This window comes from Cynocephalus volans, chromosome X (genome assembly GCF_027409185.1).
Source record: "Cynocephalus volans isolate mCynVol1 chromosome X, mCynVol1.pri, whole genome shotgun sequence".
Classification (NCBI taxonomy): Eukaryota; Metazoa; Chordata; class Mammalia; order Dermoptera; family Cynocephalidae; genus Cynocephalus; species Cynocephalus volans.
In genome coordinates this window covers 156431095-156450165 of record NC_084478.1, presented here as the reverse complement: position 1 = coordinate 156450165, position 19071 = coordinate 156431095, and the positions used below count along the sequence as shown (strand labels likewise).

General features: G+C 39.4%; 1 protein-coding gene across 1 annotated transcript; it reads left to right on the top strand.

Annotated features, from left to right (window-relative positions):
- Window positions 1-12965: 12965 nt before the first annotated feature.
- Window positions 12966-18697, top strand: CXHXorf66 (chromosome X CXorf66 homolog). Its single transcript, XM_063084943.1, has 3 exons — window positions 12966-13056; window positions 13740-13893; window positions 17878-18697. The coding sequence occupies exons 1-3, from the start codon at window positions 12966-12968 to the stop codon at window positions 18695-18697; spliced, it is 1065 nt and encodes a 354-aa protein (XP_062941013.1).
- Window positions 18698-19071: the final 374 nt, after the last annotated feature.

Genomic DNA, 19071 nt, shown 5'->3' with positions numbered 1-19071 from the left:
CCAGATTTTGGAGTGGGGCTGATCCTGTTTGTGGGAGGCTGTAGCTTAACTGGAGGGAGTTAGGGAATGGAAAAATGCATAATTAACCTTATGGCAGAAAATTAACTAAAAAGGGACCCTTCTCAGAAATAAGAGAAGCATTTTGAAAGACAGAATGGATAAACTACACAGATCAGTTGAAAGATTATTATTACAAGAATTTCCTTATCAGTCACACAAGCGGGCCAGATCATGTCAGCAGTTTCCAAAACTGACGATGCATCATAATCACCACAAGAAACTTTTTTTAAATGCAGATATGCAATTCCTCACCTCTTGGGGGTTGGTGCTTGGGAATCTGTATTTTTAAAGTTTCCTTAGGGATTAGAATGTAGAGGAGGTTTTGAAACCACTGGACTAGAAGATTCCCAACATTCTATTATCCGAAATGAAATGAGGTGTTTAATATATAACCAGTACTGTATTAACCACTATCTCAAGCCTAATTGTTTACCAACCCCCTGCCCCCAAATTTTGGGATTATCCAGTTTGTCTCCCAGAAGAAATTGGGATATAGACACTTGGGTCTAGGCCTCTGAATATTATCATAGAGGTTAGAGGTGTACTGAGTTGTTGATTTACTGTGGATGTAGATATTATCACATATAATAGCTGACATTTGTTATATATAAATATATAATTTGATATATATTATTTGATATATACTTAATCACATATAATACCTGACATTTGCTCACTGCCAGACACTCCTCTATAAGCATCAATTATTTTATTTAACCAACACAATAGCCCTATGAGAGAAGTACTATTACCTCCATTTTATAGATGAGGAAACTGAGGCTTAAGGAGCAAGTAACTTTCTCAAAATCAACAACTAGTAAGTGAAGGAGCAGGACTGGAACCCAGGTATTTTGACCACAGAATCTCACCTTTTTAATTCTGCTGCCTCCTCCATTTGCTTCTTGTGATGTCTGTCACCCTGAATAAGGTGTCTGCCTTCTGTTACTGAACCACAACCTCTCTGAGAGCAGGGATCTAGTATCATTCACCCTTATATCCAAAGGCCCAGTGCAATCCCTAAACAAATCACTGGGCTCACCCCTCACTTTCTTAGTCACCCCACTGGGTTACTTGGTTCTATGAAATAATACCATTAGGGGTATGATCTCAATTTGTGGTAATGGGCATGCTGCCAGTATGGATCTGGCCTTCACATCTTGGGTACGAGAGGTGACAATCAGCTTTGTATCTCATGAATATTCATAACCAATAAAAAAATTTATATATATAAAAAAAATACCATTGTGGTGATGCATGCTGACCTCATATAGGTGGCTCACTTCAGAATTCTGAAGGGAGCAGATCATTTTAGTTCAAAAGATAGAGAAAGGTCAGATAATTAAACTACAATTAAAATTTTCCTTCTGTCCATATGAGAAAAAAATTAAACATATTTAAATGATGGACAAAATTTCAACATTCTTTAATTTTCTTATTTTTCTGCTTTTAGTGAAATGCCAACTTCATTTATACTTGGCTTAGTCAGGTGAGTTAAAATTATCAGAAGAACCAATAGGCTTAAAGGGTAACATTAATTATTAGGGAAGTAAAAGTTGTGTCTGAGGGTAATTATATTTCACTGCTAAAACTTCTCAAGACAGTAAGGTCTCACTAATATTTTGCAGCACCCATAAAATGTAATGGATTACAATATGGACCAAATAATAAAAACAGAGCAGATGAAGATAATAAATATTCTTCAAAATACTCAGGTAAATTAATGAATCATTCACATTCAGTGATATTACAGTTATTTCAAAAGAAAATATAAGCTAGGGCTTCTTTTGTATGCTACATGACCCAATCTTTGCCTTTATATTGGTTATCAGCATTGTCCATAAAATATAAAAATTGGATGAACATTTGCTCAGAAATTAAATACTATAAACTTTTATGTCTCTAAACTGGCCATTCTCTCTAGTGATTGCTGCTTCCCTCTCTTTTATTTATCTTTGGTTAACACACCCAAAAACTGAAATCCCAACCACATCATATTAACATGGCTATATGACTGTAATTCTAATTTCATGCATATGTTTTGCTCATAGAGAATATTAGCCCAGACACCATAGATGATTTGCAAGTGTACAGCTTTCTTTAAAGTTGTCTTCTGGTTTGCTTTGCCTTTTTTGAATGAATATTAGTGGAAATTCTGTTTATCTCAAAAGACAGGAATCAAACCTGACAGTCTGTAAAGTCAGGAAGTACATCTTTATTGAAGATTAGTGGTATGCAGAAAACATTCAATTTTATACAAAGAAAATGAAATACACAAGATATAACATTTAATCAGTGTTATTCTTTTTTTTTTTCCATTTTGCTATTCTGGTAAAATATATGCATAAGGATTGCCATTTTAAGCATTTTAAAACATAAAATTGTGTGGAATTAATTATATTCACAATGCTATGTAACTATTACCTCTACCTAGTTCCAAAACTTTTCTAACATCTTAAAATCAACTCTGTACCCATTAAGCAATAACATCTCATACTCCTTCTCCCCTGTTTCTGGTAACCTCGAATCTACTTCTGTCTTTAAATTTGCTTTTCTTTTTAATTTATTTTTTCTTATTGACACATAATAATTGTATATATTTATGGAGTACAATGTTATATTTAGGTACATTTATACAGTGTACGATGATAATATCAGGTTATTTAGCATATCCATCACCTCAAACATTTGTCACGTCTTTGTATTGGGAACATTCAATATCATCACAATTAGCTACTTGAAATTATACAGTAATGTGTTGTTTACTGTAATTTCTCTATACTGCTATGGAACACCAGTTCTTATTCTTCCTATCTCTCTACAATTTTGGATCCGTTGACCATCCTCTCTCCATCCCTCCACCCCCCTCCCCTTATAAGTCTCTAGTAACCAGTCTTCTACTTGCTACTTCTGTGAGATCAACTTTTTAGCTTCCACTTATGAGAACATGAAATATTTCTCTTTCCGTGCCTGGCTTATTACACTTAACATAATCTTCTCCAAGCTCATCCATGTTTCTGCAAATGGCAAAATTCCACTCTTTTTATGACGGAGTAGTATTCCACTTTATATACATATACTCCACATTTTCTTTATTCAGTCATCCATTGATGGACATTTAGGTTGGTTCCAAATCTTGGCTATTGTGAATAGAGTTGTGATAAACATGGGAGTGGAGATATCCCTTCGAGATGTTGATTCCCATTTGTATTAGGCCATTTCTGTTGCTTATACCAAAATAACTAGAACTGGATAATTTGTAAAAAAAAATGAAATTTATTTATTACAGTCAAAGTCCAGGGAACACATCTGGCAAGAGCCTTCTTTGGTGGTAGCTTTACAGCAATGCAGGAGTCTCACATAGCAGAAATGGCAGAACAGAGATAGAGAGAGCTCCTCACGTGCTCTCATTTTAAAGCCCTCAGAATCAGTCCCATGACCACCATTAAACCATAAACTCATTCATCCATTTACTAGGGCATGGTCCTCACGATCTAATCACATCTTCAAGGAACCTCCTTTCAATTCCCATAATAGGATTTCCCACCCTCTTAACACTGTCATGGAGCAGGGGAGGTTAAGTTTCTGGTACATGGACTTAGGGGGACACAATTCTATCCAAGGCATTCCTCCATTGGCTCGCAAAGTTCATGTCCTTTTCACAGGTAAATAAATTCATTCCATCCCCAAAGGCTTAACTTGTTTCAACTCAAAAGTCCGAAGTTCCATCTGTGAAATCAAAACGAGTTATCTATTTCTGAGCTACAATGATGAGACAAACATAGGGTACATATTCCCATTCAAAAAGAGAGAAATAGGCCAAAAGAATGGGGTAACAGGTCCTAGGCAAGTCTAACACCCAGCAGGGCAGGCATCAAATCTCAAAGCTGGTGAATCACGTACCTTGACTGCACGTTCGAAGTTCACTGCACTCTGATATGGACTTGGGTACCCAAGTCCTCATGAAGTTCTGCTCGCATGGCTTTCCTGGACTGAGGCCATGCTTAAGCTCTTGCAGGCTGGTGTTGCACACTGGTAGCTATACATATCTGGGGTCTCCATGGCAGACCCACTCCCACAACTCCACTGGGCATGGCTTTGGTGGAGTTTTTCTGCTGCAACTCCAACTCCACATTTCTGCTCAGCATTGCTTTAGGGAAGTCTGTCTGCGGCAACTCTGCCCCTGTGACAGATCTCTTCTTGGTGCCCTAGGCTTTTCCATACATCTTTTGAAAGCAGGATGGAGGATCCCAAGCCTCCACAGCTCTGGCATTCTGCCAGCCTGCAGACTTAACACCACGTGGACACTGCCAAGGCTTCTGACTTATATTTTCTAAAGCTGCGGGTCCAGCCATACCTGGAGCAAATTTAGCCACAGCTGGAGCAGCCAAAGCATCTGGGGTGCTGGTGTGGGGAGTACAATACCAAGGTGGCCCTGGTCAAGAAGCCTGAGGAGGGTACCTCACGCCTATTCCCCAAGATCGTTCTGTCTCCCTAGGCCTCTGAGACTGTGATGGAAGACACAGCCTCCAAGATCTCTGAAATGCCTTCGAGGTCTTTTTTCCCTTCTGTTGATAATCCCTTTCCTCTGTAGTCATCTCCTTAGCAAAGGGCCCCTGGGCTACACCCTTGCTTTTGTGGCCCGACTGAAAGTTTTCCAATTTTTTGCCCTCTGCTTTCTTTTGAATTATAAATTCTGGCTTTACCTCACTCCTTTTCTGCCATAACTCAGCATAGGTTGTTACAAGTAGCCAGGAAGCTTCCTTAATGCTTTGCTGCTTAGAAATTTCTTACACCAAACACCGTAGTTCACTACCTTGATGTTCCACATTCCGTAAAATTTGGGGCCATGACAGAATGCATCCAAGTTTCTTGCCAGTTCATAGCAAGGGTTATCTTTGTCCCAGTTTCCAGTAAGTCCTTCTCATTTACATCTGAGATCTTCTCAGAATATCCTTTGCTGCCCATATTTCTATCAGCATTCTGCTTTGACCATCATTTAACCAGTCTCTGAAACATACTAAATTTTCCCTGGTTTTCTTATCTATTAAACTCCCACCAGCATCTAGACATTTTCTGGCTTCCTCCTTCAAATTCTTCCAGCCTTTGCCCATTACCCAGTTATAAAGCCACTTCCATGTTTTCAAGTATCTGTTATAAGCAACATCCCACTTCTCTGGTACCAATTTTCTGTATTATTCCATTTCTGTTGCTTATAACAAAATACCTGAAACTGGGTATTTTTATTGCTTACAGTTTTGGAGGCTGGGAAGTCCAAAGTCCAGGGAACACATCTAGTGAGGGCCTTCTTTGTTGGTGGTTTTACAGCAATGCAGGGGTCTCACATGACAGAAAATGACAGAGCAGAGAGAGAGAGATCTCATGTGTTTTCCTGTTAAATCCCTCAGAACCATATACCTGACTACCATTAAACCATCAACTTAATTACCTCTTCAAGGCCCCACCTTTCAATTTTCATAGTAGTATTTCACACCCTCAACAGTTACAGTGGGAATTAAGCTTCTAATACATGGACTTTGGGCTACACAATTCAATCAATCTCCAGCAAACATATTACACATTCACTTAAAATATTAAAGGTTGGGGAGGGGGTAAACTATTGGAAGACTCATATGCCAGTTGCTAAGCTGGTGAATTGCCAGCAAACCAGCCTTGAATTATCCTCTAATTCAGGCCACTTTTCTTTACCCATCACTGTTACCATGAACCAAAGTATACAAGTCTCAAATAGAGATTCATTGTTCCCTGGGGCTTTAAACCATTTTTATGTTGCAACCAGTTTCCGAAAAAATACCTCTCCTGTTTATTAACTAGGTACTGGATGCTGGACTGGAGGGAAAAAAATATTTTTGTGTGACCACAGCACCCCATGGGTCCTAGATATATGCCAGGTTTTGTTGTTTCATTTCTTTTTCTAAAGCTCACATTTTGTTGTACACCTCTATTCTATCACAAGTAGTATGGATTAAGTTTTGTTCTAGCTTACAAGGCCTCAGAAGGTCTGCCATTCAAACATCCACATTAAAAATGTTTTTGTGAAAAGTACTCAGATAAGAGGAGAAACAAATCCAGGAGATGCTGTAAGGGGTGTGTGGTTTAAGAGTGATGAAATACTTTGGTGTTTACAGGGTTGAATTGTGTCCCCCCAAATTCATATGTTGGAATCTTAAACCCCAGTACCCCAGAATGTGACCTTATTTGGAAATAGCATTGTTGCAGATGTAATTAGTTAAGATGAGGTCATATTGAAGTAGGGTGGACCCTTAATCCAATATTACTGGTATCATTAAAAAAATAGGTCAGTAGGACACAGACACACACACAGAGAGAACATCATGTGAATAGTGGAGTTCTTAGGTCACAAGCCAAAGAACTACCAGAAGGTATAGGAGAAACCTAGGACAGATCCTTCCCTAGTGCCTTCAGACGGAGTATGGCCATCCTGACACCTCGATCTCAGACTTTCAGCCTGCAGAACTGTGAAACAATAAATTTTTGTTGTTTAAGCCACTAGTTTGTGGTATTTTGTCACAGCAGCCCTAGGAAAATAGTACACCTGGTGGAGTTTGCTATTGTCTTAAAAATAGCTAAGATCAAATAATAAAAATATAAGAAAGGAATGCTAGGGAGAGAGGGACTGTCCTTTCACATCCCATCCCTTGTACTGACACTTCCCAATAGGAAAAGCAGAAACCAATCTGATAGTACAGAGTTTAACATGGTCACACTTGCGTACTAGTGGCTAAGATCACTGCACTGAAGGGTGATACATGTTTGCCATACTCTCTGTACAACCTGTGACTGGGTATGGGAGACAGCCCTGGGGCCTCATCCATTTTGCTGGTTGGGTAACTGAACTATAGTCTATTTTTAAACCCTAGTCATAGTGCATCTCTCTCTCTCTCTCTCTTTCTCTCTCTCTCTCTCTCGCCATCTGTCTTCCACTCTCTGCAAGCACACATAAACATGTAGCTTGTTCCCTAGATTTTAATTTGAGTGGAAAGTGAGAGGACCCCTCTTAAGGCTCAAGTCTCAGCTGCATCCACAATTTGCCTCTTAACAGCATTCTGCTTTGGGTTATTGGGTCTTGGCCAGCCATTCATTAATAAATCTGTCCTTTGTAATCAGTTCTTTTTCATTTGGTTATTGAACAGGAGTGAATGGTCCTGAAAACTCTAAACAAATCCTACCCAAAAGACACAAGCCCAGGCCAATTCTGCTTCAACTACTTTTGAAAAAACTCTGCCAAGAAAGTAATTTTTGAAATTGACATTCGTTATATACTCACAGTGCTCCAAACACTCTACTGAGTGACGTACATAGAATTAACATTATTAATCAGACTTCCTCCAAACAGTTTCTATTCTGTGGAAGAGGGAATATACATGAAAAAAAAAAGGCAAAACAAAAAGAAAAAGAAAACTCAACTGAACTAAAATCGATCTGGAAGGAAAAAATGAAGTCTTCAAAAATAGAGCCAGTAATAGTAAAACAAGCAATACTGTAAACTGAGACTATTGCTGTGACCACATTGAATCTCTGTTAGAGACATTTTAGTTTAGAATTTTTACCCACACACTTAAGGTAACAGCTATTGAAATTCTAGAAAAAATTTTTGCTGTACCAGCTCAAGTCCTCAAGACAGGACTCAGGGATAGGATTGCCAGAATTATTAAATAAAAATACAGGATGACCAGTTAAATTTGAATTTCAAATAAACAATGGATAATTTTTTGGTATACATATGTCAGATATTATGCATATATAATCTGAATTAAAATTTAATTGGGTCACCTGTATTTTATCTTTGAACCCTACTCAGAGGAGACAAACAAGAGAATAATCTGACTTCTTCAGGTTTGACCTGGCCTGTCCCGAGATCTGGGAGGGACAGCCCTTCTTACAATGTGATTCCACTCCCCTAATCACAGGTGATTGAATCAAAAGTAGACAACTGATCTGCTAGGAGCCCATCCATTAGTTGGCCATCAGATTTGGTTTCTTGAAAATTTTCCATAACATGCAGTGTTGTAACACCAAGGTCAAGAGTTCAGATCCCCATACCGGCCAGCAGCCAAAAAATGAATAAAGAAAAAGAAAAAGAAAATTTTCAATGAGAGACACAGAGACTCTAGTGAAAGAACTAAAGAAATTTGTGGATGTTTGTATTAGTCCATTTCTGTTGCTTATGACAAAATACCTGAAACTGGGTAAATTGTAAGAAAACAAAATTTACTTCTTACAGTTTTGGAGGCTGGGAAGCCCAAAGTCCAGGGAACACATCTGTCAAGGGTCTTCTCTGGTGGTGGCTTTACAGCAACACAGAGGTCTCATGTGACAGAAAATGGCGGAGTAGAGAGAGAAAGAGAGATCTCTTCATGTGCTCTCCTTTTAAAGCCCTCAGAACCATGCCCACAACCACCATTAAGCCATCGACTTAATCACCTCTTCAAGGCCCCACCTTTCAGTTACCATAGTACAATTTCCCACCCTCAACAGTTACAGTAGGGATTACGTTTTGGGGGGACATTCAACCCAAGACAATATTTGAACTAAATAACGTGTAGAGTGGGGCTGGAATGGCATGTTAGACAGAAAGTGAAATATGATAGTCAAAAGAAAAAGGAGTTCAGATCCCTATATCAGACAGCCACCAAAATAATGATAATAATAATAATAATAAAATAATAATAATAAAAGAAAGAAAGAAAAGAAAAAGAAAAGGAGACAGTAGTTTAGAGAAGAGAGATTATGTGACGGTTAATTTTATGCATCAACTTGACTGGGATGAGGGATGCCCAGATAACTTATAAAACATCATTTCTGGGTGTGTCTGTGAGGATGTTTCTGGAAGAAATTAGCACCCGAATCAGCAGACAGAGTAAAGAAGAGCCCCCTCACCAGTGATGGCGGGCATCATCCAATCCTTGAGAGCCTTGATAGAATAAAAAGGCAGAGGAACGGCAAATTCTTTCTCTTATTTCTGGATTTCTGGAGCTGGAACATCCATATTCTTCTTCCCTCATACATTGGGAAGAAGATCCCACCCACCCCCTCCCCACTCCAGTTCTCAGGCCTTTGGCCTTAGAATGGGAGTTATATACCTTCAACTGCCCTAGTTCTCAAACCTTCAGACTCCAGATTAAGTTACACCACTGGTTTTCCTGGTTCTCCAGCTTGCAGATGACAGATCGAGGAACTTTTCAGCCTCTGCAATGGCATGAGTCAATTCACATAATAAATCTCCTTTTATATACCTGTATATCTCTATACCCTATTGGTTCTATTTCTCTGGAGAACTCTGACAAATACAGTGGACTTTGAGAGAAAGAGCAATCTCGGTTCCTGTTTGTGAATTCATTTCAGTCACTCTGTGGCCTGGCTCTACTTCATAGTCCAGACATCTGTAATATAATCTGTGCATTCTTAATGAATCCCCTTTCTTGAGCTAGTTTAAATCAGTTTCCATTCCTTGCTACCCCTGTTTCTTGACTAAGACAATGAACCATATGACCTCTTAAGGTTAAAACAAGAATGACAAGTGAGTTTCATCTTGTGTGACTACTCTAATCTAGTGACAAAGCTGTGTAGAAGGCTGGATTGAAAAAGATTATGGGATTACTATCAAATTCTGTGACAAAGAGTGTCATGACTGACTAGCACTGTCTGCTATGAATGTGGGAGTGGTTGAGTGGTGGCAGGTGACTTACGTGCCATATATTTGTCATCCCTGATACGGAGTAAGAAATTGAGATAAGTATACATCTGCTAAAAAGTGCCAAAGGTCACAGTGTGACTACATTTTGGAAATATGAGGTACACAGAAAGACCCAAAATACACATAATCTCATGACCTGTAGTCACAACAGTTTGCTTAACTTTTGCCTGTTCATATGTTTTTCTTTACTTATGCAATCCTTACATCACCAATTCAAATGAATATGAATCAATTATTTTCCTGGTGAGCTTCATTTGGACCATGTTTATATTTAAACAGTTTGTGGAAAAATATGCCAAAGCTATAAATAAAATCTCTGTACATTTGAGATCATAAATATTGCTTATGATCTGAGCCAAGAACAAAAGCCAATTGAGGAAATTACCACATACTTCCAAAGAAGCTGTGGTTAAAACCAAACAAGATATTGAATTTTCCACTTAAATAATTACAAGTTTTAATAATAACCAACATTAATAAATCACTTTACAGACTGTCAAAAAGTAAAGCAGTCTCAAATCTCTTTATTGAATACAAAATTGCTGATATCGGAAATTCTGTACCTGTTACAAATATGCACACCATCCAGGAAGAACCATCCCTAAAGTGGGCGAATCAGGGTAATTATCAAGAGTGCTCTACTCTAGGTAACACCAAATTGCTAATGGACTGATAAGTAAGTCAGGGAGCCAGCCCCAAAGAGCTAAGAAACGTAAAAATCTAGTGCTTAAAGAGAAAAAGAAAACTGTTGCTTGACAAACACACATGCACTTGGTCCATAAACTCTATTCCACCCTTTTGTGACTTTCCTATTTCTTTAAGCTAATTTCATTCAGATAATAACGTTGGGATGGGGTGGGGGGGGGGTCTGCTAAGGACTCACAGTGATTAGACCAGGCTAAAACTTCCTGTGGATGCCTGAGGGTCATTGGAAACATGCCTGCACCATGGTGAAGTACAACAGTCATTAATGATAGGAGATTGCTCAGCAGTCAAGGAATGACAGTTACCAGAGAAATAGACTAATTATTAATTATGACTTATAGCTGAGCAGAAGTTGAGACATTACCAACCACACTCTTAGTAGTGTTCTGCAGGAGAGGAGCTAATTCACTTCTTGTGAAGAATGACAAGACCATTGTGCCTTTGAAGTCCAGTATTCTATCATCCTGTCCTGTGAAATCCAAGATGTCCAAAAACTTTTCTTCATTCCCTTTTGTCTCTTTCTCCTTTGGTTCAAGCTGGCGGTTTCCCTGCTTGGGTAACTGATTAAATTTGTGGTTCACACCCATACTAATCTCCTTATCAAAGCTTACTTAAGCCCATCCTTAGCGTTCTCTTCTGAAGATGCTTTCTCATTGGTTTTGGGAAAAGAGGCTGAGAATTTTCCAAATATTTGCATTCTAGTTCCTTTATGCTTAATAATTGTGTCTTCAAGTCATTTCTCTCTTCTTACATTTTACTATAAATGGCCAGAAGGAACCAAGCCATTCCTTCAAACACTTTGCTTAGAAATCTCCTTAGCTAAAAATCCAAATTTATTTCTTGCAATTTCTTCCTTCCACAGAACACTAACACAATTCAGCCAAGGTTTTTTTGTTACTTTATAACAAGGATTGCCTTTTCTCCACTGTCCAATAACATGGTCCTCATTTCTGCCTGAGACCTCATCAGAATGGCCTTTACTGTCCATATTTCTACCCACATTCTATGCATTGTGGCTTTGCCCCCCACAGATTTGTCACCATCCTTCCCCTGGGTGATAGAGATGCAAAGGATTACTCAAAGGCCATCTCTTCTGAGCAGTGAGAGTCCCCAAAGTGGTTAATTTCCCACTGGAACCCTCAAGCAAGAGGCATTGCTTCCTTGGGAAATTAACCCTGAATTGGGTTTCTCTTCCTGCATTTATTTTCCAGGCCAGGAAGTTACAGGAAGAGAACATAGGTGGGGTTATAGTTAAACAACATTGGCTGGTAACTTTCAGTGAAACGAGCCAGATGACATTCCAGTAGACAATTAAGTCATCCTATCAACAACAGCTTGATCTTAGCAAACATTCCTTCTCTCTCCAGCAATTTCCAGTATCTACACATATCAAGCAGTAACCTGTCTGTCCTTGAGCCAGCAACCCTGCTGTGCCACAAATCTTTATCTTACACCAGAGACTTTATAGCCTGAGGAAAATTTCCAGTCCTCCACAAGGTCAATATTTGAAACTACAAAGCTTTGGAAAACCAGGCCCTGTGAAGTACATATTCTTTATAGTATATTCCACATACATAATTATTTATGTATTCTCTAAGAAGCTTTTCTCTATAGCTCTCCTCTTTTCTTTTGAGCCTTTACCAGAATCACCTTTAAAAATTCATTCATGACAATCAGCTTCTTCTGGCATGGACTTTGAAATTCTTCCAGCCTCTATCTATTACCCAGTTATGAGGCTGCTTCCACATTTTTAGTTATTTGTTACACAGTAGCACCCCACTTCTATGTACCAATTTCTATCTTAGTTCAGGCTGCTAAAACAAATTATCATAGACTAAGTGACTTACAAACGATAGAAATTTATTCCTTGCAGTTATGGAGGCTGAAAGTCCAAGGCCAGGGTGCTAACATGGCTGGGTTCTGGTGAGAAGCCTCTTCGGGTTACAGTCTGCTGACTTCTCCTTGTACCCTCACATGCTGAAAGAAAAGAGATAGCTCTTTGGCCTCTTCTTGTAAAGAAACTAATCCCATTTTTGAGGGTTCCACCCTCATGACTTAATTACCTGTTAAAGGCTCCACCTCCAAATACCATGGCATTGGGGATTAGATTTCTACACATGAATTTTGGGGGAGCACAAACACTCAGTCCATAACAGGCTGGAGAGTGCTTTCTTACCATTTAATAAGGAGAAATAGCTCTTCAATTTCTAGAGCTATCCCATTTTTTTCCTACCTTCTCTAAATATTTTCATCTGTGCTTAATAATGCCTAATTTCCCTTGTTTTGAATTTGATAGAGTATTTGATATGAAGGAGAAACAAATGATCAAATTTGATAGAATTTATACACAGAAGCTTATGCCTCCCATGGTGAGATTGATGATGTCATAAACCCCTAGAACAGACTGAACCATAGAAAAGAGAGCAGTTACCTTAGTAAGAGACATTTGGACAGAGCTGGGGACATGAATCTTTGTATTTATGTTCTACTTTTGTCCATTTGGACAAACACGTGTTTAAATACAAACAAAAATGATGTAACTCCTGCTACTACAGGTATGTGCCTATCCTTAAAACTTATAAATTATGATCTATTGTGCATTCAAGGGTTTAATTAGAAAAGCAAGCTGTGTGTAAGAAATCTGCTATTACTTTGGTGTTACCATTAGCACATCTTCAATAATTTCTTAGGCAATAGCTGATATTTTTATTTCTGTGTGAAAAGTTCAAGCAAATATAAGCATATAAAGTGCAGAATCATGGTCCTCCTTCACCCACCTTCCCCACCAAATCCACCAACCCCCCTCCCAACCAAACTAGATAATAATATGTGAATGAATCTGGCATGGGACTTAATATATAGTTGGCTTTCAATGGGTTTGTTCCTGTCACATCCCCTTTCCCATCATATAAATTCACACACACATTAACACTCAAGTATATTCACACATGTACAATATACACACAGGCACACACTCAAAAACCTAGGTAATGTTGTTAGCAAGGCATGACACAGGAGTAACCCAGGTACTGGTACACAGTAGCCAGAGATGCCTCCTGTATTTGACTTCTAGACTGTGGTTGGGGACATGATAGAGGAAAGAAAATGAAAGTGGAACACTTATCAGGCTTAAAAAAATCATTGATGAAGACATTTGACTTTGACCTATAGTGGCAAACCACTACCAAAATGGAGGAAAATAGTTACCTCCTTCTCTAATGATACAATCTCTTTGCAGGAGCTAAGGGCCTTGAATCAGTGGAGACAAAAAGGGACAATTCTAGGAGAGATCCACTCATTATCATAATTGGTTTTATCATCACGGCCATCTTCTTTGCCTATACTTGTTTTTATCATCATTCTATATGCAATGGTACCCCCAGAAGAAAAACGTGAGTTTTACATCTTTAAATTAAGAATATAAGGTATCACATGGAGAGAGGTTCATTAAATTCTAACAAATGTTAAAAAAAAATAAAATGCAAGGTGTGTATGTGGAATAAACCTAACTTTTTAAAGTTGATCTCACAGAAGTAGAGAGTAGAATAGTGGTTACTAAAGACTGGTGGGGGAGAGGGGATGGGGGGATGGGGAGAGGGTGGCCAGTGGGTACAAAACATCAGATAGGAAGAATGGGGTCTAGTGTTCCATAGTAATATAAGGGAGACTCCAGTTAACCACAAAGCACTGGGTATCTTTGAAAAGCTAGTCAGGATGATGCTGAATGTTCCTAACAGGAAGAAGTGACAAAGGTTTGAGGTGATGGATATACTAAGCACCTGATATGACCATTGCACACAGTATGAATGCACCCAAATATCATATTGTACTCCATAAATGTATATAGTTATGATGGATCAATTAAGAAAAATAAAAAGTAGGAAAAAAAGAGAGAAATAGAAAGTACAATAGTGGTTACCAGAATCAGAGAAAGGGAGGTGGGAGGGAGGATTAGGGAAAGGTGAGTAGACCGGTACAAAGTCACAAAGTTACAGGTAAATAGGAAGGGAAAGTTCTGGTGTTCTAGGGTGAAAATAGCTAATAATATTGTATTGTATATTTCAACACAGCCAGAAAAGAGGGTCTTGAATGTTGTAACCACAAAGAAATGATAAATGTTTAAGTGACAGATAGGCTAACTATTCTGACTGGATCATTATACAACATATGCATGTATTGAAACGATAAACTGTACCCCACAAACATGTACAGTTAAAAAAATTATTTTTTTTAAAAAGAGTGCAAGGCGTGTGTACGTATACGTATGTGCAGGTTTCATTGGTGTTCAGTTCAATTAATGTTAGCTTTAGACTTCTAAGGAGCTACCAACCTCTTGTGGGTGAATACTTTCTCTTTAAAATTATATCAGGTCTTAAATATTTTCAAGTACATTAGCAACTTTAGCCTAAGCTATCTTCTATTCGGGGCTCAGCTGAACCCCAGGCTATTAATCTCATTATAAATTCAGTCTAGGAAAAGAGGGCATGGTGTAATTATCTAATGTTTGTTACATACTAAATGTTAGAAACAAAGCATAAAGTGAGTTTGTAAAAAAAAAAGAGAGAGAGAGAGAGAAAAGAAAAGAGAACATGAACATTTGAATAAGCGTGGGAGAATGAAGAGGGGGAAAGAGGGAGAGTTGGGTCTCTGTTTTCCATAGAAAATAAAATATTTTGGATACTCTACCATTTTAAGATTCAGTACGGGCTGGCCAGTTAGCTCACTTGGTTAGAGTGTGGGGCTGATAACACCAAGGTCAGGGGTTTGGATCCCCATACTGGCCAGCCAACAAAACTTTTTTTAAAGAAAGATTTAATAGCATAAAAAATTATTCTGGTCAAGACGGCAGAATACACAGTCCCCAGCGTCACTCTCTCCCACAAATCAGCCAATTTACAACTATTAAAAAGCAAGAACAGCCAAGCTGGGGCCACTAGAGCTCAGGGGAAGAGGACAAGAGACCTATGGAGTGCACAAAGGTGGGAGAAACTATGATGAGAGAAAGAAAAAAACACTCCAACTGTTTTGAATCTCGGCCACTTCCAGGCTGGAGTTGCTGAGGGCATGGAGCAGGAGCTGGCAAAAGCTACAGCTGTGCCTTTCAGATGAAGTTGCCTAGAGGTGGCTGGGGAGAAGAGGGCCATGGTGGCCCCCAGGCCAGCAATACCACTCATAGTGTTCCCATAGACCCACATAGGAGTGAAAAGCCACAACAACTGAAAAATAGGAGCTGCTCAGAAGCCAGTGAGTCATCACAAGGGACCGGAGCACATCCCGTCCCATGGGAAGTGTTTGGTACACCGGCTGTGGGGAAGATGGGCCATTGGGGGAACACTGGGGCACACCAAGGACAGCTGATCTCCCCAATCAGCATAGGACCACTCAGAGGAGACTGGTCAGGAATAGAGAATTGAATTGGGTGCACTTTGATGAAAAGACTCAGGCCTAGACCACTGTTTCTACACAACCCAGGTGCACAGGATTTCACCAGACCCAGAAGTACCTATAAAGTCAATCATTAAAACCTGAACTACACAAAAAGCCTTCCCTAGGGAACCAGCAGCAAAGCAGCAACTTAGCTCAACCACAGAGCTTAAGTGCTGGTCCCCACAGGAAGTTTCCCCATTTTAGGAATAAGCAAATGACAAAAAATTAATTCCAGTGCAGAGTTTAAGTGGAGGTAACAGCAAATAATCCAACACAGAACTGAAAGGAAAAGCAAAGTACCCACAAACAGAGACAAAGTTTGATATTAACTAGTAAAGGTCTCATTTCACCAAAGAACACCTATAACTCCTAGAAGGACTGGAAGTCTCCTGGGCTACCAAGCCAGAAAGGAGGGAGGGCTGGGGGCCTCAGCCATGCCCCTGACACCTGCAACCAGTCCCGAGGATGGGGGCTGAGGGCCTAGGCTACATCCCCCCAACAAGTGCAACCTCCCCAGTGATGAACACTGAGCCACCACAGGAAGCACCCCAGGCTCTCTTGAGCTGGGGTGGTGGGGGGCCAAGGGCCTCGATCACGCCCCCCCAACACAAGCAACCAGCCCAGCAATGACCACCAAGCTACCAGAGTAAGTGCCCTCGACTCTCCTGAGCCAGGTCAGTGGGAAGTCGAGGGCCTCGGCCATGCCCTCCTGACACATGCAACCAGCCCTGCAATGACCACCAAGCCACAGCAAGAAGAGCCCCAGGTTCCTGAGCTGGGGTTGTGGGGGCGAGGGCTTTTGCCACACCCCCTTGCCATCTGCACCGGGTCCAGCAATGACCAAGCCACCACCTGAAGCCTCAAAGTCTCCCATGTGGGAATGTTGGGGGTGCCACAGGCCTCAATCCCACTCCTCCTCCTTCTTCCATCATATTTCCTTCCCCATTCCCCTCTCCATCTTTCTCCCAACTGCTCTGCAAGAATATCATAGAATGTAAAAAATAATATTAATAAAAAATATATAGGTACTGTAGGAAAAAAATGAAAAAAAATTTTTAAAAGAGTTAATAGCATAAAAAACTATTCAGTGTTGTTACTCTCATGATCTCAATCCCTGTCTTTCATAAAGGAGGATCAGGCTGACCTTGATATACAGGTTTCCTAAAAATTTTCCAGTCAAAGGACTGGTGACTAAAATGTGGCACCAGTGCTCTATCTCTTTAGTTTTAGAGGAATATTATGAATATAAACATGCACAGATAAATAACTTGATGTTGTAATTATAATAGGGAAACAATGACTTTGGTCTAAAGAGGCTTTTTTTCTTGTGACATTTTATCAGTTTTTTTTTTTTTTTTTGATTATACATCTTTATGGGTACAGAGTTGACTATCAGTATTTGTGTACAATATATGATGATCAAATCAATATTATTAGCATGTTCATCATTACAAATCATAATTACTCTTTGTGTCCCTTACCCAATGACTCCCTACCCCCCTCCCTCTCCCCCTTTCCCACTTCTAGTAACCATAGGTCTGTTATCTCCTTCTGAAAGTTCAACGTTTTATTGTGATTTTTCTGTTATCAGCTTGTGTCATTTTTTTAATAAAATGTTTAATTTCTACAATAAGTGAGATTCTCTCTCTTTATCTCTCAGCAGTAGATTTGCAACAACTTTGTGTCATTCCATATGTAGACTATATGGTTATCTACTATGGTTGAAACAGTAAAATACTCTCAAGAAAAAACATTCAACATGAGTTCATATCTGTAACCTGAGTCATGGCTTTTGTCGCACTCCAATTCTTATTTTGCTTAGTTTTCCTACCAGAGAGAGCTAAAAACGACCAAAGGTCTAAAGGGACACAGAACCCTGTGTTTTCTGATGATAGTAATAGAACTCTTTTGTTTTAAATTGTTATACTACAAATTTTCTATATTTGCAGGATGAAGAAAAAAAATACAGCAGCCAAGTCATCCAGGCCATCCGAGACACCAGTCAGTGAATCCAAGACAGGCGGTCCGTGCGGTCCAGAGAAACAACCCATGCTGTCCACTATAGACAAGTTATTCAGACCCTTGAGTCCAGAAAAGTCACCCATACCATCTAGTGCAGAAAAGTTAATAAGGCCATCAAACTCAAAACAATTATTCAGGTCATCTCAGCTGGAAAAGCCATGTAGACCACATGGTCTAAAAAAGCCATATAAGTTAGCTCGTGCCCATAAGCCAGTCAGTCAAGTCAGTTCATCCTATCCAGTTAGGCCAGTCAGGCCACTTTGGCCAGCCAGTCAACGATATCTGGCCAGGCCATCCAAGCCACTTTGCCCACCCTGCCCACAAAATCAAATCCTGCCACCCAAGCCATCCAATCTACACAAATTGGCCAAACCACCCAATCATTGTAATCTAAAAAGGTCAGTGAGTATAGGCAGGGCAGTCATGTTATCCAGTCCTGATGAATTAGCCAAGACTTGTCAATACTACAAGGAAAGATGCCTTGTTTGCAAAACTTTTTCTGTGCCTTTGGTCCATGATATTTCTGAGGCAAAGAAGAAAAGAGCTCGAAATCTATCTGTTTCAAGTAAAGTGAAGTCTTTCTGTAGGTCCTGTCATAAGGTAGATTTCAGGGACACTGCATACAGTAACAATGTGGGTAACAGTGTTATGGCATATGCCAGTAATGATGACAGTGATAAGAAGACAACCATTATTTGCAACATAAGGCACACTGATGTTATCCTTAAAGTGGCCCCAAATAATTAAGAGTTCAATAAAAATAAAATGCAACTGTGAAAAAGCAAATTATACCGACTCTTTTATGCTCACCATCCATTAAGATTCTAATAGAGGGAAAATTCACTGTGATCAGTATTGATTTTAGGTTTTCTTCTTTGTTATTTTTGGCTGGCCAGTACTGGGATCCAAACCCATGACGTTGGTGTTACAAGGCTGTCCTCTAACCGACTGAGCTAACGGGCCAGCCCCAAGATCACTATTGAGATTCTATCTTTCTTGGAGGCAATTTATTTTAAAAAAGCAATTAAATACATGATGTAACAAATTACTATTGTAATCATCATTGCATTTTAGAGGCACAAGGCTCTTTTCATGTATCTTATTTAGATCTGGTCACTCAG

Bases quoted from the DNA above. Each gene is read 5' to 3' on its own strand.
- CXHXorf66 (XM_063084943.1), top strand. From the start codon at position 12,966: ATGAATCTTTGTATTTATGTTCTACTTTTGTCCATTTGGACAAACACG. The intron at 13,057-13,739 runs GTATGTGCCTAT...ATCTCTTTGCAG, and splicing joins TGTAACTCCTGCTACTACAG to GAGCTAAGGGCCTTGAATCA. The intron at 13,894-17,877 runs GTGAGTTTTACA...CTATATTTGCAG, and splicing joins GGTACCCCCAGAAGAAAAAC to GATGAAGAAAAAAAATACAG.